The sequence below is a fragment of the Telopea speciosissima genome, chromosome 11 (assembly GCF_018873765.1).
Source record: "Telopea speciosissima isolate NSW1024214 ecotype Mountain lineage chromosome 11, Tspe_v1, whole genome shotgun sequence".
Taxonomy (NCBI): Eukaryota; Viridiplantae; Streptophyta; class Magnoliopsida; order Proteales; family Proteaceae; genus Telopea; species Telopea speciosissima.
Window position 1 is genome coordinate 46,779,895 of NC_057926.1, and position 25,689 is coordinate 46,805,583.

At 37.2% G+C, this 25,689-nt stretch overlaps 2 protein-coding genes across 2 annotated transcripts in view; one reads left to right on the forward strand and one right to left on the reverse strand.

Annotated features, from left to right (window-relative positions):
• Nucleotides 1-22,475, forward strand: part of LOC122646850 (60S ribosomal protein L35-like) — a 23,188-nt gene extending 713 nt beyond the window's left edge. The window contains exon 2 of the mRNA XM_043840461.1: nucleotides 22,056-22,475. Within this exon, the coding sequence (XP_043696396.1) occupies nucleotides 22,093-22,464 (372 nt within the window). The 5' untranslated portion in view covers nucleotides 22,056-22,092 and the 3' untranslated portion in view covers nucleotides 22,465-22,475. The remainder of the gene's footprint in view (nucleotides 1-22,055) is intronic.
• LOC122645229 lies at nucleotides 12,707-14,386 on the reverse strand. The gene is made up of 2 exons (XM_043838558.1): nucleotides 13,657-14,386; nucleotides 12,707-12,717 (listed from the first exon to the last, which is right to left on the reverse strand). The coding sequence occupies exons 1-2, from the start codon at nucleotides 14,384-14,386 to the stop codon at nucleotides 12,707-12,709; spliced, it is 741 nt and encodes a 246-aa protein (XP_043694493.1).
• Nucleotides 22,476-25,689: the final 3,214 nt, after the last annotated feature.

Sequence of the window (25,689 nt, forward strand, 5' to 3'; positions counted from 1 at the left end):
CTAATTTTTTGAAAATTAGGCTTTGAATGTTTTCCTTCCCACAAGGTTTGAACTTTTGAAAGTTGTTTTTGAACAAGACACTTTTATTTGGGAACTTTAATAGAGTAGGGTTCCTTAAAGAGAGGTCTTTCTCCTCTCTTAAGTCCGAGGTTGGTTTGGGATACTTTTGACATATTGGTCAGGTCAGGTCAGGTCTTTAGAATATAAAATATGAACAAGAGATCGCTGCTTGATCGTGTAGCCTCTACATTAGCGTGAGGGCCAAGGAGAGCCACTAGACCAAGCAGTGTTCTTTTTCCCATAAAATATATTTTTGCTCTAGATACCAACAAAATTTATTTATGTTGGGGTCTCTCAGGGACCATTTAGCTTCTTTACTCTCTGTCCAACATAAAGGTTGGTCCAGCTGGCGTTCCCATTTAAAGTTCTTATCTACTATGAACTCCCATGCACCTCATATTTTCTTCGTCCAATACATAAATTCCTCAGCATACTCTTCAAAGAAAAATCAAACTTTTAAGTTATTTTTTCTTTCCTCCCCAACCTATGTGCAAATGATACAAGGGGAACATAACAAGAAATGTTGTAAGAATTGGGAGTAATGCTAGTGCATGGCTGAGTAGTGTTGGTGTGTGGTGCAGTGGCTGCAATGCAAAATTGTAAATCTTTGTTAATTATGATTAGTGGAAGTTCGAACTGAGTAGGAATAAAAAAGGTAAACAGCTAGGGCTGCAATAGGGTTGGGTTGGACCGGACTTTATAGAACCCTAGTCCAACCCTAAGTACCCTTAGCTGGGCCCAGGCCCGACCTAACCCGACATTGTCAAAAGGCTAGAAAAATCCAACCCTGACTACCGTCGAGCTGACCCTGATTGGCCTTGATCATGGAGAAAGGAAGGAAATGCATGGGCTTGAATGGGCCGGGGAGAAAATTATCAATTTTATATAAAATAACACTGTAATAAAATTTATTATATCACTTATTGTCTTCATATATAATATATTATATAACAAAATGTGGGTGACGTTTAAAGTTTATAATATATATATTATATAAATATATATTTTATAGTATAATTTAAACCTAATCCGCCCTCAGGGCCATATATCTCAGCCCAGCCCCTGTTCGGATTCAGGGCGGGTTCAAGCCGACAGGGTCAAAAACTTGCACCCCTTATAAACAGCCATGTGATCTTAAATAATAATTAAAAAAAAAAACTGAATTAGATATTTGTAAAGAAGGATAATAAAGTCTGATAGGTAATTACAATTTTTTCCTCTTTTAATTAAGGAACAGGGTTTTGGGAATTAGAATTGGTTATGGGATCAGTCTCTGTCGATACTAATCTGGATCGGTCTGTATCTAATGGATTTATGCCTTTCATGGGGGCGGGCCATCATTTCACCTCCCTCTATGTCTAGGGCGTGAGCGGTACTCCCCCATCAAGAAATTTCTTCCATAATATAATTATCCTTTAAAAAAAGAAGATCATAATAATGAAATAAACAAAATTTATCTGAATTTGTGGGAGGCCAGAATGTTAAAAAAAGACGCACCTCATAATTATTAAATTTCTATATTTTTCTTAGGTGCCAATCACTGAAAATTCAAGCCCACATTACTTATTGATAATCTTGCCAAAAATCTACAACAGAATAGCCAAGGGAACCTCTTTAAAATTAAGGAAAAAGCAAAAACCACGCCAGGTGGCCATGCCACTATAGTTAGTAAATACATGTATGGCCAAAAATGGGTATGGATACATACAGGCACTAAACTTAAGGAGCAAACAAAGGGCATATTTTCAATATGCAATATGCATATACATCATATATTCAAGAGGTGCCTTCTTCCTTAGACATTTTTAAGGGACAATGATGGGAAATAAGTCAATAAAACCAAACATAAAAAAGTTCATGAGAACACATCTATCGAGGACTTGAGACAATATTGAACAAAAGTGGTACCTTCCCAAGAAGAAAGCAAATGGAGCCAGGGCAAGTGAAGCAAAGGGATACCTATGGGACACCACTTGGACCAAGTATTTATTTTAGGGAACAAGTAGGGAAAAAGAAATTGTGCCCTCTGATATAATGAAAGGTGAGACCAAACTTTCATTTTGACTCATTGTGACGTGCATAACCCTCCTCCTTTTTGTATTATGATGAGTTTTATTTATTTATTTTAAATGAAACCGTTTAATCGAAATCGGATCATTTAACACCCTTATGTATGGCTAATGGTTGGGATCTAAATAAAAAGAAGAAAATTCCTGCAAATTTATGACATAAGCAAAATTATTTAGGGCAATAGAAAATATATATTAAATTGAACTGCTATAATTAAATTTTTTTTTTAGGTAGAACTGGTGCAACTAACAATCTAACATCATAATTATGTAAAGGGTAAGGAGTAAAGTTCTAAAAACAATTCAAAATGAGAAAAATGTAATTGGCCTCCAAAAGACATGGAATGAAGTATTAGACAGAGCTTTTTAGAGTAACAATCTAGAGAAAGAGGGCGGTACCTCTGTTATTTTATTAATAAAAGAAATATTTAATTACAACCTAAGAAGGGGGACATAAAAGCCTTACCTTCATTAGAAAATCTATACATACTCAGAAAAAAAAAAACAAAAATGAAACAAAATGAGCTAGGAATTAAACATTAATTATCAAATCAAAACTCATTGTTTTTGTTCATTTGAGTATTCAAGTCCATATGTTGATGAAGCTGTTGTCTTGCGTTTCTTTATTTTGCAAATCACCATTACTGAAGACTGTTACACAACACACACCATTTGGGTTAGTTAGAATCTGATAATATAATATCAAAAAACATAGACAAGATGAAATAATTAATTAATTAAAGCAAAGCAAGATTAGAAAGAAACATCAAGGCAATTAATTATAATACGAACCTTCGTAAACCTGTACTCGTGCATTATCCAGTCGGTCTTCTTACTTTCTTTGCATGAATGTTTGCCATGATCATCAGCAAACATGTGATACGTCAATTGCTTGACGTAACCTATCGTGCTCCTCTGCTGCTCAAGTGTGTCTGTAACAGATTTGTCACCTGTACTAGCCCTCCAAAAGCCATTACCGGCTGTACGATGAGGTCTTGACCCACCTTTTGCTGAGATTAATCTCAAGATAACAGAGAAATAGAGTGATTTCTTGGCACCACTACTAACCATTTCAGCTCCTGTTAAGAAAAACCGATACATGCATGTAAATTTAAATCATTAATAGCTAATAGGAATGCAATGGGATGGATAAATAGAAAAACTAGCTAATTAAAGGGTATTTTAAGAAAGACTAAAAAGAAGAAGAAAAAGGAAAATGATTCCATAAGTACCTGGTAGTAACCATGGCTCTATGGTGTAAACATCGAATTCCTTGATCATATTTGTAGGAATATTTCCACCGTTCAACTTGTTACCTAGGTAATCAATAATGATCTCTTTATCCGTAGGACAAAAATGGTACCCCGATGGAACTTTCATCTCCATCTCTTCTTCTGCTGTTAGCAGCTGCAACCTTGGTTTCTTACGACTGGGAACTTGGAAGTTCGTCTCTATATCTGAAACTGAAAGTAGCTGCTGCTGTTCATCGATGATCCTCGGAATAGATGGAAACCCCACTAACATTTCCGTCTCTTCATTTTCTGGCGGCAAATGAAACCATGATGCGTGACAAAGAAATCTGCCAAAGGGTATCAGCTCACCCTCAGAAGTCAGACATGGCCTAAGAAATCCATCTTCAATTGGTTCCATCATCTCTTTTCCTTGTACTAAACTTGACTCTGTGGTACTGTTAACAACAAAATTGTTTGCAGGAGCCGAAGTGGGCAACATTTCACAGCTCATCTCTTCTTCCACTAGTGGTGGTATTTCGCTGCTCATCTCTTCTTCCAGTAGTGGTAGGATTTCACTGCTCATCTCTTCTTCCACTAGTGGTGGCATTTCAGAACTTATGTCTTCTTCTAGTGGTGGTGGTGTCTTCTTACTGCTGGAAACTTTAAAGTTGTGTATAACATCTGGATTTGATATGTCATCATCATACATGGGAATAGATGGAAGCCCCATTATTGGAAATTTATTCATCTCTTCATTATCATCTTCTACAGGTGCCAAATCCAACCACCATGTGTCAGAATGAAATCCGCCGCCAAAGAGTAGCTGCTCTTCCTTTGAAGTTAGGCAATACTGAAATCCATCGTCCCTTGGTCTTTTCATCTCTTCTTCTTCTTCTTCTATTTCTGACCATAATAAAATAAAACAAAAATGGTGAATTCTACTAAAACATGAAATACGTAAACATTAATCAATGGGATGCAAGTGCAACAACAAATTAAGAAACGCTACACCAAAAACTCAATGGCCAAGTCTTGATCATCAACGATGGTGCAAGGGGGGCTTGCCGAGTGGGAATATGGTAGAGATCCGGTTTTCTACCCGGTTCTGTATCTCAACCCGATAACCAGAACGGGTCTGGGTTCCAAGAACTAAACCCATCTATCATTCCACGTATGTACCATTCGACTGCAATCCTCTTAATTACTACGTGACGAGGTCTGAGTTGTAGTGGGAGGAAGCAATCCCCATCAGTACTACAACTTCGCCGGCGTTCTTTATCCGACAGAATTAAGCTTAGAGGCATTCTCACCAGCTTATTAGGGTTTGGAAATTTTAGGGATTACGGCCAACGATCGTCACTCACTCCGGTGTCATATACGACTCAGGTAACAATAATTTCTGCTACCTACAGTTTTCGGTGTCTAATCAGGTGAACGAAAGCATGATAGAGGTGACAAAATGGTGGCTCCGATGTCAAACTCTGGAGAGAAAGAAAGAAAGAAAGAAAGATGGAAAGAGAAGCGGAACTCGTACGTACCTCGATCTCGATCTTCTTGGTGTTCACGTTGATGATTTCGATGATGCCGTAGTAACTGTTTCCCTTCTTCCTGCGATTGATCACAAGAAATATTTATTTATTCAGCAAACTGATCAGTGAACCATAGGGTTTAAAAGAAGAAGAAGAAGAAGGAAAAAGATTGCATACCTCTTTGAAGCAAAAGCAGCACGCTCTGTTCTGTTCTGTTCTCAGAGATTATTTGAGAATAGAGATGATGACTGTGGTGGAGTTCTTCCCAACTGTAAAGTTAAAAACCACTGTCCTTGGACCTTGGAGATGCATTGGCCGTGTTATGGGTAAACTGATAACGGTTGTCTGTCTTACCTACCAAAATACCAGAATAACGGTTTTACGTGTTGTAAAAATATAGGAAAAAGAAAGAAAGGTTGCGTAGCTTTTGTACCCGTGTAGGGGGTGGAGGGCAATGAGGGGATTCACACACAAGGGCATCGACCAGGAAGGGATATTTTTTCATTTTATAGGGGTGGGATAGTCATTTCAGGGGTTACTAACTTGTCACAGAAGGTTCTCTTGTGATTAATTATAAATAAATAAACAAAATCTCAGCAGGAAAATAGGACCCAAAAAAAAAATTATTCACTTAAAACTAGGGTTTTTGATGTTGTTGGTTTCTTGCGGGTATTTTCGTTGATCTAACTAACTAACTTCACACGTAATCGATTCTTCCACTCCCTTAAAAATAGGAACTCGATCCCTCCATCGTCCTCGTTGATAAGGGTTAAATGTCATTTTTTTTCTTAAAAATACCCCATTTGTTGACATAGTTAACAACTGCCAAAACAGAAGAGCACCTTAGAAATAGGAGATCTCCATTGTTCACTTGTGAAAATTTTTCCACTCCCTACAATTACAATGGTGTCAATTGTTGAGAGTGTTGTTATAATATACTGGCATTATAAAATCTAGGGTAAATTACATGTCATCCCTTGGTTTTCAAACAAAACTCAGATCACTCCCTGGTTTATGGAAGAAAAAAAACTCAAATCATCCCCTGGTTTACACCCCAATATGACAAATTAGTCCCTACCGTTAGTTTTTATGCTATTAAGTGATGATGTCAGCCAGTTAAATTAATTTAAATCCCTAAACTACCCTTGACCAATGTTGAAGATGAAGGAAGGGAAATTTATTGTAAATTTAATTCTAATGTTTTAGTACAAGGGCAAAATAGTTCTTTCACACCAATAACTAATTAACAGCAGACCCTAACATCGTTACTGTAAAGGGGGGTATGTGATTTGAGTACGTTTTTTCAAAAACCAGGGGGTGATCTGAGTTTCGTTTGAAAATTAGGGAGTGATAAAATCTAATACTAACATTAGTAATATATACTATAACATATTAGTATTATAACCTATTAATATACTATAACATATTAGTATTATAATATATATATATATATATATATATATATTTTTGGTAAAGGGGAGTATTATAATAAAATAACATTACCATAATATACTACTATCCAAATTCGGTCCCTATGCTTGATCCGAAATCAAACCGAGAACTGAATCTGTTCTGGAATCTAATACTCACATCTAACCAAATTTTATTTGATTTGGTTCGGTTTGGCTTATTCGGTCCAATGTAACTTTCGATTCCAGTTCTAATTCGATACCCTTACCTAGAAATAGGAACCCTGCATTAAGAGATGGTGGCTATGGGCCTCTCCCTTCCCAGAGTGTGTTTATGTGTTCATTCAGCATTAGGGCTTATATCATGCCTTAATGAGACTGCTAGCCATCATGATCATGATTGACCCTCCTAATTAGGGTCTCAGGTGTTCTTTTTAGTTTTGTTCCTCATTCTATGAATTGCGAAGCCCACCTATTAGTTAAAAGGGCTTCTTTGTCTGTATTGTCTAAGGTTTGTTGGAGTGAAGCCCCCCTTTTCGATCATTGTTTATCCTGCTATCCTCAATAGCAGAACCTCTTTCTTTAATTTTTTTTTTTTCAATAAATCCTTACTTCTTATGCGGTAAAAGAATGAATCCCCATAAATTATCAATCTGTAATTTTTTTTTTAAAGAATCTCTAAATAGTCTTAAATCAGTTTCTTGAAGGAATAGATCATGTTATATGTGTTAAGTTAATGCAATTAAAGTTCTTATCATCTACTACTTAAATTCCCATGCATCTCATATTTTCTGGTTGTAGTGTTTTGAAAGGGATTTTCGATCTTCAAATGGGCCTCTCATTTCTCCAACCTCCGTTGCAAGCCTGTAACCCCTCTTATAGATCAACAAGGCAAGAGCCAGGATAGATTCATTGATTTTAGGGTTCATCTTCCCCAAATGGTTTAGGGTTTGATTTTCAATTTCAAACCCTAAACGATTTGCGAAAGATGAGGGCAATTTGGTCATTTTACTCTTTAATTTTTCTAGGTTTTTGTCAGAAGGGCATTTTGGTCATTAGATTCCCTGAAACTAACGTCTAACGTCCCAGACTAACAGACTGAACTAAAGTGTTACAATGTTTTGAAAGTAGGGGGCACGTGTAAATTATAAAGTTGTATGGGTGCATTTGGACAAATGGGCATTTTGAGGGGGGACATTTGATAAAAACCCTATATATATATATATATATAGGTCTAAACTCCTTGCGCCAAAAATATCTTTTCAATGTTCTACACCCAAAAAAAAAAATCTTTTCAATGTTGGAATTATGGTTATGTGTTAGAGAATTGTTGGAGGAGACAACTGCACCTAAAAATGGGTTTAAAGCATGGAACAAAAACTCGATCGAAACTTGTGGTTTCGGTCGAGACAACTAGGTTTCATGGCTTACCCAAGACGAAACCAAAGCGGAATTTTAAAAATCTTTGGTTTCGCCCTTAACTCGACTGTTTTGACCATGTTTTGGCTAGGTTTCGGTCAAAACACCTGGTTTCGATCGAAACCTGGTCGAACCTTATCTTTTTTAGGTTCTAAAATCACCGAACTCGACCACAACCCTTCATTTGAATAAAAATTTACAAAATAAATATCTTGCCTAGTTAGCTTTGGCTTCCACCACCGTGGTTTATCCAATAATCAAGCATTGCCGAAAGTATTTAGTTCATGATTTTAAAAATCGGGAATCGGATTGGGGAATCGGGCAATTTGGATTAAAATTGGCTGACACTTTCCGATTTCCGCCAATCCTAATTGTTATTACCTGAATTGGAATCGGATAGTCCAAATTGGATCTGAATTGGTCGATTCATAATCATTTTCTTTTTTTTATAATTCATTTTGAATCAAACCGATTCATTGGTCGATTCTTGATTCTTAAACCGATTCAATTCTCACCATTTTTGACTTCGTAGCTATGCATCTCAGTTTAGAAGTTTGAACTTAAAAACTGTGGGTGAAAGGTCAGACTCAGACCTCGATTTTAGACGCTCACTTAAGTGTATACGTCTGCAGATCTTTAGGATACCCATTGAAAGGATGATATTTGACAATGTTTACATTCTTAAAAGGAAAAAGAGGGGCATCTTAAGGTTTTATTTGGATTCAATGTATTATTCAGGGTTCAAGTACTTTATAATTATATGAACTAATTATAATACCACCTTAGTGTATGTATCGTATCAGCGCATATATTAGTAAACTTGGATCAATAACCACAAGTACCATTTTCAGTGATTTTTTGGTGAATGTAATTCATGGATTGTGTTTAAAATGTGAAAAATAGGCAACCTGTAAAAAATCAGACCTTAAAAACCTTGTTTTGGGGTCGAAACCTTTGTTTCCCCATCAATGGGAAAAAAAATCCCTAGTTTCAACCAGGTTTCGACCGAAACCTACCAAAACTCGATTTTGGCCAATTCGAAACCTGGTCGAAACTCAAGTTTTTAAACCTTGGTTTAAAGTAAAGGTCACGGTATCATCTAATGACTCTGATTTGATATTTTTAAGGAGAACAATACGTCTGATCTGTATATATATCAGTTCGTATCGTTTTCCCTCCAATCCAGAAGGATACGGTAAACTTAAACCATGGCTCCCCAGCCCTAGATAGCTTCCACATCATTAAATGCTGTCCCTCCCTACCTTTCCTACTTCCTTAAAAAAAAGCTCCCCATCATTAGCATGGGTAAAAAAAAAAATTAAAAAAATTGTTCCACTCCCTAATAAATAGGAACTCTCCACCGTCGATAAGGCTCAAATGTTTTTTTTTTTTTTTCTTTTGGGTTAATGGCATATATGGTTCTTAACATTTTGATAAATTGTAGTTTAGGTACCTAATATTTAGGGGTGTCAATTTTGGATCAAAACCGGCCCGCTAAGAACCGGAACCGACCCACCTAATAGCTTATTGATCCGGTTCTAGATCTACTGATAAGTTATTGGTCTGGTTTCAAATCTACCAATTAGGAACCGGTAGAACCAGAATAAATTCACATGCTAACCTTAATTCTCTTAAGACTGAAGGTCATGAGAGCTAAGGTTAAGCCCTTTTAGTTTTTTTAGTTTTTCAATTTTGGCTGGTACCACTTGTCTCATTTACTATTTTACCAAAGATTTGGTTGTAAATTTTTAAGGTCTATTTAGGAATGCTAACTTAAGAATATACCTTAAAATAATCCTAACTTATGAGGGGTGGTGGTGTTCCTATTTTTTTTTTTGGTAGAAAACAAGGCTATTCATTCATACGCGCCCAACGCCAACCAAAGGAAAACAGAAATACATAAAACAGATAGAGAGCATGATGAGCACAAGGTATACACAGTATCAAAAACCAAGGAGTGAAATTGACCCAGTCGCACATGCTATTGACTGGGTCATCCAAGCTAGGTGGTGTTCCTACTTATTAATCAATACCAAACAAAAGGTAATATAGACTAGTTATATGTGATTTGAGACCCAAAAAAATAGAAAAAATCATATCTCAAGTGAATGAAAAGGTCGTTGGGTTCTAATTCAATCTATTCTTGCTTCTACTCCTGCATATTTGATGAACTGTTTCCAATTTTCTCAAAAAATCTATCGTAATATTGATTTGATTTGTCTTAATTTCTGGTTGGCAAACACAGGCAATAAGAAAATATCTACTCTCATTTCCTGGGATAGAATGTGTGTCCCTCAATCTAGTGGAGGATTGGGTTTTAGAAAGGCTGAAGTTCATTACAAGACCTTACTAATGAAATTAGGATGGAGACTCTTGTTGGACCCTGATTCTCTTTGGGCTCGCATTCTCAGGGCCAAATATTTCCCCAAGTCTTCCTTTTTTTATGCTAAGGTTAGATTTAAAAGAGGATCCCGGACTTGGAACAGTATTTCTCATACTATTCCAAGACTGCAAGATATTGTGATCAGGAAGATCGGCAATGGAAATTCAACTTTTTTCTGGATGGACCCGTGGATTTCTACATCTCAAGGTTGTCTCTTTCCTTTTTTAAGTGATTTATCTAGGAGAGATGAAAAGGTTGGCAAGTTTGTTACTAGCTCTGGGTGGAATTACTCCTTGATTAATGAAGTACTTTCCTTACATCTGTCTTCTCATGTTTACAGGATCAATTTGACTTCCGCAGATGATAGCTGGTGGTGTACTTTGGCCAAAAAAGGCAAATTTAGTACTAAACTAGCTGCAAAATCTTTAATTTCCTTTTATTCCAATCATAACTTTTTTCGATCCTCTTGGTGGAATTTTTTTTGGAAATTAAAGATTCATCCCAAGTTCAAAAATGTTTTCTAGCGAATGTTAAATGCAGGTCTTCCAATTAAGGCGTTAATTTCCAAATGGCTTCAGATCGATTCTACTTGTGCTTTTTGTGGAAGTTGTGCTGAATCTTACTGGCACTTATTCTTTTCATGTGATTGGTCAAAACACATATGGGCAGCTGGGTCATTGGGGCTAAGAACTGAATGCTTGTCATATCCATCTTTGGAAAATTTCTGCATTGAGACTTTACATAATCAGTACTTAGATAAGCTCTCTTTATGTTGGTTTCTTAAGGTGTTTATTATTAAGTGTTATTTTATTTGGGCTGCTAAAAACAAAGTGGTGATTGGGCTAGAAAAACCAGAGCCTATATGGGTTTTAAAACAAACTCAATCGTGGATCAAGGATTTGAATATATTCCCACCCTCTATTGCATCCCAAGATGTAAACTTAATAACAGAAGATGAGATTTCTCTATCTAAGTTTATTTATTTGTCAAAATTCAATTATCCTATTTTAATTTGTGCTAGAATACAGGAACCAGGTGTAACATCTGCTGGATGGTCAGTTATCTTTTTGCTAGATGGTAGATTCACTTTGTATGCTGCAGGCTATATTAACACCTCAAGTGGCCTCGATTTGGTTTTGATCGACATTAGAACAGGACTTGATATATCAAGGAGTTTAGGATTGCAGAGTAAAGAAGTGTGGTGCTCCGACAGTCGGATTTCTGACCTTCTTCCATCTCCAATTTCTAATCCTTGGCCGTGGAATCTATTAAAGGACTTATTGTACATAAACAATATAGGACCTACTACTTCCTATACCTTTAGAGGGGATCCTTTTTGTATGGCAATAGCTACTAACCTAGCTAAATCTGCCTTATCTTCCAAATCTCTGTACATTCAATCAAAGGTTTAGTTTTAATATAATTTGCTTTTATTATCAAAAAAACATATTAGTGTCTTATTATAATATTATTAAATATATGTAGCATGTGTTAGGGAATTTTTTTTGAAAATTTTGATTGGACTGCTTGGAATCGTTTAGGAACCGGAGCCAGCCGACCATTAGTTAATGGTCCTAGATTCAAGTTTGGAACTGATAAGCTTATTGGTCCGGTTCTGTTCCTGACCCCTTAGGACTAGAACTATTAAGGAACCAAACCGATAGCCTAGAACCGGACCAATTGACACCCCTACTAATATTTCACATATTGTGTTTGAGCAGGACATTGTGTTCGAAATACAGCATAAAATAAAAGGGTAAGAGATCGCTACCCAATTGCCTAGCCCTTGCACCTGGGTGGGGAATGAGAGCGTACAAAGGAGCATTAACATGGATGGGAGTTTTTATTTCATAGGGGCGGGGCGATAATTTTGCACACTCTTGTTTCTCAATGCAAGATCCACACCACCAGGCAGCGTTGTTTTTCCCTAAAATAAAGTTTTAAAATACTACTGTTAATTTTTTTAAATTGGGCTTTGAATGTTTTCCTTCCCATAAGGTTTTAACTTTTGAAGGTTGTTTTTTAACAAGACACTTTTATTTGGGAACTTTAATAGAGTAGGGTTCCTTAAAGAGAGGTATTTCTCCTCTCTTAAGTCCGAGTCGGTCCAAAGTTGATTTGGGATGCTTTTCACATATTGGTTAGGTTAGGTCTTTAGAATATAAAATATGTACAAGAGATCGTTGCTTGATCGTGTAGCCTTTACATTAGTGTGAGGGCCAAGGAGAGCGCACGCAAGAGCAACAACACGAATGGATTTTCAAATTTTATGAGGAGCTGGTCAATAATTACACACACTCATGTGTCTAGGCATAGGAGCCACAAGACCAAAGAGTGTTCTTATTTCCATAAAATATATTTTTACTCTAAGGCACCAACAAAATTTATTTATGTTGGGGTCCGTCAGAGAATTTTAGCTTCTTTTACTCTCTATCCGACATAGAGGATGGTCCGGCCGGTGTTGCCATTTAAAGTTCTTGTCTATTATGAATTCCCATGTACCTTATACTTTCTTCGTCCAACGGTGTGAGCACGATCGACCCAAACTTTTTTTTTTTCTTGAGCTCGGAACCGTTGGATGTCACATCTTCCACGTGTCAAGCTCTCAGGCCTGAACTGCAAGGTACCACAAGATGAAAGAATTACAGAGGATTTTAATTCAGAAGGCTGGGCACGTGGCCAGGCTATCCAACATGTGTCATCCTTTCTCCTCCCCTTTTGGAAAAGACCCTTTTGTCTTCCTATGTCCAGCATTGTGATTGGTGCATGCTAGTGGTATGCCCAACCCTCTCCCATAGGATATTTTTTTGCTAGCCTTTTCCCTAATCCTATTTTCTAAAGTTACAAAAGAATATTAGTAATTTATACTTTGTCATAGTGTTTTTGCAAACTTCTATGGTAACCTCCAAGTTATACAATGTAGAAGTATCATTAACTTACATGTGCCATATATAAAAATAGAATAAGAGAGCATGGTCATGTAGCACCTATGCCAATGCGCCTACATCAACGCAGGGGCCAATAAGAATGCACACAGGAGCATCAACATAGATACTATTTTTTATTTCATGGGGACAGGGCAATACTTTGGCACACCCTTGTGTCTGGTGGCAGGAGCCACACAAATAGGTAGCGTACTTTTTCCCAAAATAAGAGACAGTAAGCTGCTTGGTAGTAACTCCCCTACACCGTCTCACATGGGAGCACAAAAAGACCATCATGCCCCTACTGTTTGATGCCGTGCATGCGCTACAATTGGCCCGGCCAGCCACTGGCACAGTGGCCACAAGACCAAGCAGCGTATTTTTTTCCCAAAAAAATTTTAAAAAAAATATATACACAGAGTAAGATCCCGAAGTAAAATATCATAACAAATACTAGCACTAAAATTTTTAATTACAGCTTAAATATTTTGATTTTAAGATCAAAACGGTGTAATAAGATTTTCAACAAATGTGGCCGATCCTCCATAGTTATGAAATAACGGTTCCAATTGGACGACCTCTTCAAAGGAATTGGTTATTTGATCATAAGACAACATTCGGTCACACTTACCTTCAAGAAGAAGCTGTCCCCTCCATATGGCAACTACAGGAAAATAACGACGATAAAGATCGATCAATAGTCTCAAGATGATCAATTTGATAATCCTTACTCCAAATGGAGTTATTGTAGTCCTTAGCACCCATATCTCCAATACTTTTCTACTAAAGACATTAACTACAACGCATAGCTTACCTTCCAACTCCATGAGATGCATGGTCAAGGGCATCATGTAATCATAACTCTCGTCTTCTGCCCAATCCTCTGGGCGTGCAATTACTTTGAACTCTTCAAGTTCAAGATCCAGAGAAAGAATGAATTCAGAGGAAGATGAGTTTCCATACCCAATCATCCAGTGAGCACTCCCATTTACATAACAGATGATCCTGGATGTTGGATTCTCAATTTCATAAGGTAGATCCCCTACATATCTCCATGAACGTGAGTGTTGCAGAAGATTTGTTCCCAGGGCTCCTCTTTGACCTACAGTAAATAACTCACACCCATACCAGTGGTTGTTCTCGGGGATACTCTTATCAAGCTTCAACCTTTCACATAGGCGTACTACTTTGAATTCATTGCGTGAGGAACAATACCCAAGTCCCTGAACATAAGTATGTTTTCTCTTATTACCTCTTTGGATTACCATAGTGTTTCCTGTTGCTGGGTTACAAACCAAAGTGTCACCCTCATAACCACCAGCAAGAAGGCAAATCAACCCATTACAAGGACACCCTTCCATTATAACAAAACCTTGCCGGAGGAATGCATCTGGGTAATTTGGCCGAATCAAATCAACTGTAACTATCCTCTCTTCCTTTTACCTGATTGAACAAATCCCAATTGACCCATCCCGATAATCTACCCAAGGCACTTTGAGAATGTTGGGATCTTGGGTTGCCCGAGGTTGGTGTGAACTAACAAATTAAGGATCAGATATCAACATGTTCCATTGTTTGCTGACACACTTGAATGTTGAGAGTGCCCTCACTGTTAGCCGAGATCGAAAGTATGTTGATCATTAAATCTTCATTTCCTGAAACAATACAATTGCTGGTGGCTCTACTACTTGCTCTTTTAGGCTTCCCCATCGTAAGTAACCTTTGCGACACTGAATAGATTATCTGTATGAATGTAATCAAAACACTTTAAAGCCCATACATGCCTTTTTCCTTTTTTCATGAAAATGCCATACACTTCTTAAAGAAAAAAGAAGACAACTCAGATTTTTATGGTCACTCACAAAACACCTATTTAAATGACTTGAATTATCAGTAATTTTGAAATAGCATACATCATATTTTGCTAAAAATTATATGTTGAGTTGAAAACATGATAAAAATTTTGTTTCTATTTAAAAAAAAAAATCAAATATCAAACAAATAGAAAAAATTTAAAAATAATGAACAGATAAAAATCTAAAAACTGACAGGAAAAACAACAGCATATACAGTCACAGATTTGCTGCTTTTGATCATTTATTCCTTCGAACCACTACCTTTTGTTGTTATGTTCTGTATTACAACATTAACAAAGAAGGCATTCCAATTTCAATTTTCATAAACTAGAAGTCTATTTCGTCGGCACCTTTAACATACAATATAAATTCAGAAACTACACAAGAACTTCTTCCAGTTGGAAATTCATGAAGGTAGAACATGGGAAAAAAGAAAAGAACTGCAGTGACAACAATATGAGAAAAAAGAGAACTAACATTACAGTAGGCCAATGGACTCTTAAAACTTGCACTCTTGCAGCACTAAGAAGAAACCCAATAAAGAGGAGTATAAAACTATAAACTACAATTAAGATTTCCAATAACGACAATGAGGAGGCAAAAACAGAATAAATGCATTCAACAAATGGATTTGGCCAAAGGCTTGGGGAACCATGAAAAAAAGAAAAGTATGCCATATCAGACCGAGGGGTTGAAATGGAGACATTCGGGCCAAAATTGTCAATCTCTGGCCGGCAATACAGAAAGGAACCAGAGACAGTCACCCTAGGGAATTCGGATGAACTCGACGAGGGTCAAGGAGTGAGGAAGACAGCAAGCATCCTTCGACTTTTCGACCTTAAGCGGCAAGTCTTGAGAAAATTATACGAATGACTCATAAGTATTTAATAAATTCTCATGACAGGAGGCGTTTGCTAACTACTGAACGATTAAAGTCAATGGATAGAACAGTTCATTGGGCTAAAACAAGACCCATAAAGTCATTCAATTAGAAAGATATAATAATTGATAATGGAATCCAACTAACTAATTTTCCCGCCATGTGACAATGTTTGATTGAGGATGAAATTTAGTGGGCATATTTCTCCGTCATTATCTAATCATGGTTAAAATTTTTAAATCAATATGAATCATTCAAATGGTCTACCCGGTGTTCCGCGGATTACATGACTCATACTCCTTTAGGTTCTTTAAATTCCTCAGGTGGTGTAGCTAAAAAGATCAATGCGTTCGATTATGTCTCTCATAGAAATTGATTAGCTACCTCAAATGTCACTTTAGTGTTTTTTAAAAGGGCAAAACTTATCAGAACAGCACACATACTAAGCTTACTTAGCTACCCAAATATTTGCCACATGGCAGATCTACAGTAGTCATGGTGACATGGCGATCCAAGGGAGTTGCAGAGCCAAAAAAATCAACGACACCAACTAGATGCCTAGACGGCGCCTAGGCTGTGGACAAGTAGACCCCAACACTCCCCTGCTCACAAGTAAATTTTGTGATGCGAACCCGGTTTGCAAACCCGCTTTGGGTCACTATGGACCCACCCCAATTAACAGAAAATCAAATATAATGGGAACAGTGGCAATTTCATAATATCACAGCACAATGAGGGCCCTATTTGGTAACACAAATAGGAGATGGGATTAATAGGTAATTAATCTTGAAAGAAAAGGATTTTCTGTAATTCTAAAAAAAAAGGTGGGAATTAAACAGAGTCAATTTCAAGAAGGAAGGGAAATTAGTAATTACAAAATTATGATCTTAACTGTAAATAGAAGAATTTTTGCTTCTTCATGACTCTCGTAATGCCAAAGAACTTAACCACTTCTGAGTGAGAGAACTCACTCATATGACACCCCCCCCCCCCAATGGATCTGAAACTTTTTGTGGAGGTTAGTAGCTCAGATCTACTGGTTCCAACCCCCAGAATCACTCAAATTGGAATCTTAAGATCAACCAAAAATTCAGCAACCAGGGTTTGACGGAAAAACAGGAACCAGATTTGGTTTCTGGGAATTATCTCACAGTATGGGGCATTCTATGGTAGAATTCTGGACTTTGGGTCACTCTAGAATGCTGATTCAAACCTCAGACCATCAGCCTGATCTGTGAACACTCGGATGAGTTCTAGTGATCGCTTCTCATCCTAGATGCACCGCCTATTGCAGGGAACAAGGAGTAACAGTAACAAACAAAGAAGAAAGGTAAAAAAAGCTTACCTACAAGAAGAGATTCAGAATCGCAGGGAAAAGTAGGACAACAACCAACAAGCTGCTCAGGCTCGCAGGCAACACTCAAATGAAAAATCAATATTCCATTCTCCCTTCAATTTGTTGGATTACCTGCATATATAAAGAAAAGAAATTGCACCCAACAAGGAAACTTAAAGCTAACTTGAACAAGGGAACTAAAACTAAAATATCCTACATATCTAATCCCTACCCAAAATAAAATATTACATAATATTATCCTAAATAAAATAAACCTCCCTAAATATCCTATTGAACCAACAACCAACCTCCTAAAATATCCTATTGAGAACTAACAACCCGGTTTGGAATCAGTTCCTTGTGACCTATGTGTCCCAATGGGTCAAACCAGTCCAGCCAAGTATCTGCATCATTTTGTCAAGTGGAAAAATAAACATGGGATGCATGCCAATACACTGGAGCGTATTTGATTGAACTAGAATCTGAATTGACATGTATCTAATCCCAGGCATGTACTAGCTACCCAACAGGCAGAATTGCCACACCATCATTCCAATAGCAGAATGAGATGGGCTGTCTTATTAGCTTATCAAGACCAGACAGTTCAAATGAGTTTTTCTGTAAAGGTGATTTTCTATTTAGAACTAGTTACAGTATACTGAGTATAGCAACCCTAGAAGAAACTAAGAGAAAAACCCCATGAAAGGTGAATCATATGGATGAGATAGATCTACAAATTTCACTAGTAATCCATCTAAATTATTCTTTACCAAATGACCAATCACAAACGTCTGAATGAGTGGCACACTTGCAAAACTTGCTGCTTTACTTAAAATGCTTCCAATTATACTGCAATAGCATTTGCTACCAATATTTAAAAGTGAGTACACTACTAAGTTATTTTAGTTATGTATGATTATTACTTGTTTTAAAATACATGCAACTCTTATTTTTAGGTAGAATCTTTTTCATATTTATTTAAAAATTTCTCAATTACCGACCAAAATTTGAATTAAACAATGATAATCTCATGCATTGTCCCAGATGGCAAGGTATTAGATTGAGTTAGGCTCCAAAATTTGACATGTGGCTAATTTAGAACATGGCCTCTCTATCCAATGGTCAGTATAAGTCATTATAACAACGTACACTGTCCATGTGGCAAAAGAATAGTGAGGAAGTGGGAATGGTTCTACCACAGGCCTGTTAAGGAACGATTCTCTCCTAATATGCTCATAATTAGTTATCAGCAGAATACTCACATCAGTTGCTACCATCTTAATAGGAAAACAGTGAAATATAACTTGCCACTTTGAGTATTCTCTTGACAGAAACATATGGTATTGGAATCCATTTATAAATGATCTTGTGTGAGACTATGAGTAGGAAAGTCCATAACAAAAAAAGGGGGGAGGGGGAGGGGGAGGGGGATTGTCCTTGTAATAAGAATGAATTTTATTAAGTTGCAAATCTAATACATCTCTACACTCCTAACTACCTAAGTTGGAAAAAATAACAGCAAAACTGGCCTTTACAAAATCAACAGCTTCTTGTACAAAAACAATAGATAGGTGACAGAACCCTATCAAGCAAAGGGAACCTTTTTAAAATTAAGGAAAAGGCAAAGACCACTCTACATGGCCATGCCGCTATAGTTAGTAAATACTTGTATGGCAAAAAATGGGTATGGACACATACAGGCACTAAATTTCGGGAGCAAAAAAAAGGCATATCTTCAATATGCAACATACATACACATCACTCAACAAAGTGCTATGAAAAGAGACCAAATAATGCAAGCTCCTATCTCAATTTACCCAAACTACTCTATGAAGAACTATACCAACATTAGAACAGAGTACAAAGTGCAGTATTTTGTCTTTAAGATGAAGCACCCATATACTTCACCATCAAGAAGCAAATGAACCACCACAGCTATATCAGCTAATGGCCCAAAGCAGAGAATAAATGCTGGAAAAGATTATCAGCCAAACATAAATGGTTGGGATCCCAAGATTGCCAATCAACACCGTCCCCCTCCACCCCCCCCCCTCACTTTGACACAGTTAAGATTTATTGGGTCGGTGTAGTTGCATCACAAGGTTGAAAATTTTAAAAGACGCCAAAATGAAAAAACTGATGAGAAGATCGGCAACGAACAAGGGGTTGAGGCAGGGACATAGGCTTTCGTTAGGAGCTAACAAGATCATTCAAAAACGAGAGGGGGAGATGATAGATTTGTGAAGCGAGGGAATGGAAGCCCATCCAAGTGCCCCATGTTAGGGTTCTGATGATTTTTTTTTTCCCCGCCTTTTGGGGGTTGGGGAGGGTAAGAAGAAGAAAGATCCATTAATGGAATTAAGCCTATATTTGGAATGATTTCAGTCTCTTAAAAAACCTAAACACATGAAAGGAGGAGAATCATCGAAAGACCTATATTGGGGATCTGATTGCACCGATAGGATGGAAGAAAAATCAGAAAACAGAGACTGGATTGCAAAACTTTGAACTCAGGAAGCACTGAAACCAAGTTTGCCGATAGGCTTAATCATTCAAGCGAATTTCAAACACAGCAAATCCCACTGCCGAGAAAATCATGGGAAAAAATGGTTTTTTAAAAAAAAATTCAGTTAACCATAGGATTTAATATATGAAGACTCTGCATTTAGTCTCTCCAAAATTTCTTGCAACAGACTCCAATTTAATCAGACAGATAAAAAATCAGGTTTCGAAAGAAGAAGAAGAAGAAGAAGAGAAAATAAATCCTTCATCCATCTCTAACCCCGTCAATAACTACACGACAAAAGATTGCAACCTCTTTGAAGCAGCACGCTCTGTTCTGTTCTTAGGGACATTTGAGAATAGAGATGGCGGTGGCGGAGTTCTTATGAACTGCAAATTTAAAAACCCTGTACTTGGATATGCATTGGCCGTATGGGCGCTTGCCGCTTCCATCTAGGATTTTTTGTGTGAAAGATGCCAACGAAAAGGGTCAAACTGATAACGGTTGTGTTACCTACCAAAACACCAGATAACGGTTATTTTGTGTGTATTATATGTCACGCGCCAGTGTTTACACCATTACAGGTCTTTGAAAAAATATAAGAAAAAGAAAGGTGAATTATTCGGAAGAAGAACGCTACCTGGTTGCGTAGTTCTTACGCCAGCGGGGTGGGCCAATGAGGGGACGCACAAGGGCATCGATCTGGGAGGGATTTTTTTATTTTATAAACGGTGAGGTGGTCATTTCAAGGGGTTATGCCTCGACAGTGATTAAGGGTGTCAAACCTAGCCCGAACTGTTACGCTCAATCGAAAAAATCGGGACCGAACTGAACCGAACCTTATTGTATTGGTTTTGGACTGGGGGTATGACAGAATTGGATGAAAATTGGATTGCACCAAACCGACCGATAACAAACCAAAAACCAAACCAAATGAAATCGATAAAAAAAAATCATTGAGTATGAATAGGTGAATTGATTATCTATTTTTACCAAAAAAAAAAAAATTTGATTATCCATTTCAAAATTAGTGAGTAAATTTCTTGTTGTAAAGGAAATTGTTACAAATCAATGAGTATGAGGTTATGAAAATAGGGAAATTGATTTGTAACAATAGTTCTTCGATTGATCTCTTTGTTTACTATACAAAATTAGTTGGTTGTCAAATAAATGTTTTGATAGTAAAGTTTATTTTGTGATTTCAATATTATTTATCTTCTCAGTAACTATTCATTGATTTCAATATTAATTATCTTCCTCTTACAATTAATGATAAATAATTATAGGATAAATTACAAGTCAACCCCTAATTTTCAAACGAAACTCAGATCACCCCCTGTTTTTGAAAAAAACTCAAATCACCCCCTGATTTAGACCCCAATATGACAAATTAGTCCCTACCATTAGTTTTATGATGTTAAGTGATGATGTCAGCCAGTTAAGTAAATTTAAATTCCTAAACTACCCTTGACCAATGTTGAAGAAGAAGGAAGGGTAGTATTGTAAATTTAATTCTAATATTTTAGTACAAGGGTAAAATAGTCCTTTCACACCAATAACTAACAGCGTACTAACACCGTTACTGTAGAGGGGGTGATTTGAGTTTTTAAAAAAACTAGGGGGAGATCTGAGTTACGTCTGAAAACCAAAGGCTGACGTGTAATTTACCAATAATTATATGATTTATAACAATGATTTAGCTACAAACTCTATTTATCCATTGATTTAAATGTTAGTTATCTTCCATTCTTCCCCTGACAACCATATTTGCTTTTGGCTTCCCATACTTGTTTTAGGATGGAAAACTGACCAAAGAGATAAGAAAGGTTCAGCTTAAAGATTTTGTTCAGCTAGCTAATGATTTGGCAATCTTTGTCAGATCAACTACAAAGACTATGTATCTGTCAGACATTTCCCTTCTCTATCTACCAACAAAGAAGGGTTACCATATCCATATTTGCTATTGTGTTTCAAATGGCAACATATTAATGAACCATTTGTCAAGGTATCATGAGATATTATAACCCTACTTTTCTATCGTTGCCTAAAAAAAAGGTAAATTATAGATCACCCCCTGATTTTTGAAAAAACTCAAATGTCCCCCTCTATAGTAACGGTGTTAATCTGCTATTAGTTATTGATATGAAAGGACTACTTTACCTTTGTACTAAAACATTAGAATTAAATTTACAGTACTACCCTTCCTTCATCTTCAACATTGGTCACGGGTAGTTTAAGGATTTAAATTTATTTGACTAGCTGACATTATTACTTAACAGCAAAAAACTAACGTTAGCGACTAATTTGTCATTTTGGAGTCTAAATCAGGGGGTGATTTGAGTTTTTTCAAAAATCAGGGGGTGATCTGAATTTCGATTGAAAACCAGGGGATGATCTGTAATTTACCCTTTATTTTTTAGTGCTCCATTTAGGGTTTCGAACGATAGAAAGCAAGAGTGAGAGAGGGGGAGTAGCAGGGGAGAGCCACAGTCATGGCGAGGATTAAGGTTCACGAGCTCAGAGGAAAGTCGAAGATAGATCTATTGAACCTCTTGAAAGATCTGAAACCAGAACTTGCTCTGCTCCGAATCGCAAAGGTCACTGGTGGTGCACCTAACAAAATTTTCAAGATCAAGGTGGTTAGGCTCTCAATTGTGCAGGTCTTGATTGTGATCTCACATAAGCAAAAAACGGCTCTGAGGGAAGCCTACAAGAAAAAGAAGTTCCTGCTGCTTGATCTTCATCTGAAGAAAACTAGAGCCATTAGAAAACGCTTGACTAAGCACCAGGAATCCTTAAAATCACCGCAGGAAGAGAAGCAACAGAGGTACTTCCCAATGAGGAAGTATGCCATCAAGGTGTAGGGTAGGACAAATTTAGAATCTGTAACGTTTACTCGAGACAAATGTAGATTGATCGAAGATGGAGAAGGAGAAGATACTGGCTTTGGCTCCGGTGCCAGTGTTGGAGAAGGTGAAACATTTCAGTCCTTCATCACACTTGATTTTGGGGTTTTTTGCTAAAGTATAATACAGTAAGCTTGACATTTAAACAAAATTAACTTGTTTACAACATTACTTAAGGGTAAAATAGTAACTCTACCCGTAGCTAAGGGTAGTTTAAGGATTTAAAAATATTTACCTTGCTAACATCATACCTTAACCGTATAAAACTAACGGTGGGGACTAATTGTAATATAGGACTCTAATACAAGGGGACGGGTGAGTAGTTTCAAATAAGAGGAGGTGAATTGAGTATCATTCGATTTTCAGGGGGTATCACGTAAATTACCCTAAACAAAAAAAGGCGTACCCAATTCACAAGACTCCTGCCACTACAAGGTATGGGGAGGGTCATAATAAACACAGCCTTACCTCTGCTTCGCGGAGTCACAATGGAGCCACCTTACCAATTTCCAAATGACAAACATTAACACTAAAATTTCTAGGCTACATAACCATCCAGAAACTAAAATTTCAAGCAACTGTCTAGGTGATGATGGATTAAAGTATCCATATACATCAGTATAGCCGGAAGGCAATACTGATACAGTACGGTGGAATTGGCAAAAAAAATTATCTTTTCTGAAATTTCAACCGATGCTGGACCGACTCAGCCCTATACCAGACTGATATGGACATATCTGTATCGCACCTTCAATACTGATACCTATAACCTCGTACAACCCAGAGCAGCCACCAGGGCCCTCCTCAGATCCTCCCAAGTGATCTTGACAGTAATGTGAAAAGGAACCTCAGCAAATTCCCATCAGGAAGGAAACCAAAAGCAAAGAAAAAACTGAAGACCTCAGAAAACACAAACTTGTTCCAGCTGAAAATACTCTCATAGCATGCAGTAGTATGAAAATTTTAGGACAGGGATGAAGCTATATAGCCTCTACACAAAAGTCTTTCCCACTATAATTTTTTAACTATTAACACAAAAACCAACCCCAAAGACATTCCAACTAGGAATAAAATCCAAAACCAAACCAAAGAATCCACAAACATCACTTTTTGCAGTTGCTAAAGTAATTTGAGCTCTTTGGGAATGGGCCGAATGGCATAAGAATAACTCTAAATTACACCAAGAATTTAAGCACTACAATGAAGAAGAAGCTTTATACTAGAGATAAAGCCGTTTCCACTTCCTAGTCTTCTCACAACTGAAGCTGATCAAATAGAATGAGCCACTTATCGGTAGATGTGGGAAGCTGTGCTCATAATGCAAATGAAGCGCCTCAAACTTAAGATTTAGATTCTTAAAACCTCAATCATGCATTTGTTTATCTTTTGTGAAGAACCCGTCCATCATATTGAGTTTTAACTTCCACCAAAAAAGGTTGGTCAAGGACAAAGGGAACCATTCAAATGGACATTACAGTTTCAGAGGACTTCAGATTTAGGAGAAACTATCCTATGGAAACAATCAGTTTCTGCAAAGGCTCTGAAAGAAATTACCCAAAACAGGATGATATCAAATTCTACTCGAGGTTACTGACGCAGAGAAAGCTCGCAAAAGCAATGACAACAAATGATTAATGGTCTTCCACAACTGAATAAATTGAAATAGAGACAGTAGTAGCAGAATAACTAAAGAAATCCAAACTCAATAAGTGCAGCAAGAACACACTATATAAGGAGGGCGGGGGGATTGCAACTATAAACTTACACATACTAAAGTATGAAAAAAATATGGCTGATCCAGGTCCTAAGTCGGTCCAAATCCAATTCAGGTAACACACTTACAGAAGCAGTTCTATGGGTCCTTGGAATGCAAGATGACATATTGGAAAGAAACCTACAATTTGTATTTCCCTTGCCACCAAACCAAAACAACCCCTCTACCCCCCCCCCCCCCAAAGGCCATGACCCCTGAGAGTACCACCTCTTACAAGAAGGAAATGTAGACTGGAGGCCAAGGATCTAGCACCCTTGGTATGGAGTCTAATGTACAGTTTCAGAAACTAGTGGCTGAAGGACCTTCCTCTTCTCTACATACTGATGATGGAAAGAGAATTTCTGTGGGTACACAATAAATTTTTGGGACAATCCCATGTTTTGGGAGTTAGGAGGGGAAGCAAGCAACGTACTTTCTGCAGATTGGAAGAACAAAACATCTAACACTCCTAAATTACCTATAGTAACTGAAAGCACTTGGGAAAAGATTTAGATGCACTTGTAAGACAATCTTCTGAATCATTTTTATATGAATACAACATAAGACATGGATGAAAATCTATTGCCCCATCCCAAGCATGAGCAGATCTCAACTCCCTTAAAACGCCAAAAAATCCCAAGGAAGACCATTACCCTCAGTTATCAGACAATTATGCACAGAAACACAATTCATCTTAAGAAGGTTATAAAATCTTGTGAATTGAGAATCTAGCACTAAAGGAGAGTTACCCCACCACCAATTTTCTCAAAATCTAATACACCTAGCATCACCGACCTCATAACGAATATATGTTGTAAGAAGGAAACAGCCGTCAAATACATAAAGGATAAGAAAACATGATTCTATGAACCATTCCAGAATCCCATTCCTTGTCCTCCAGCCCATATTTAGATTTTGATGACCATGTGCTATAGGCTATATCTTCCTCCCTCGGAATCTCTGCAACCACTTAGATTAAAGAGCATCATTTCTCCTAGGAGCATTTCCAATGGCAACTCTTTTCTTAAATAGACAAACTCACCAGATGACAAAGAAATAGCATAAAATGTCTACGCTTCGAAATGACAAACTCTTGTAGCAATTAAAAAAAAGGAACAGTTCCTCTTCTTCGCGTTAATTATGGCCAACACCAGCAACAAAAATTAGCGACTTTAACATCAGCGACCATACAAATGAAACAATCTACAAACCATTCTAGCCCATTAAAAATCCCACCATAAGCATTGTAAGATACACATTTTGTACACGAGCCCATCACATATCAAACATTAGCAAATTCATCTCACAATATTATCCCACCAGCAATCCTGAATCATCAATAGATCCACCAACCAGAAGAAAACTTTGGCAACTGATATTGCCATGAAATCATAGCAATAGCCAAGGACCTCCACCCCTCCCACTACATA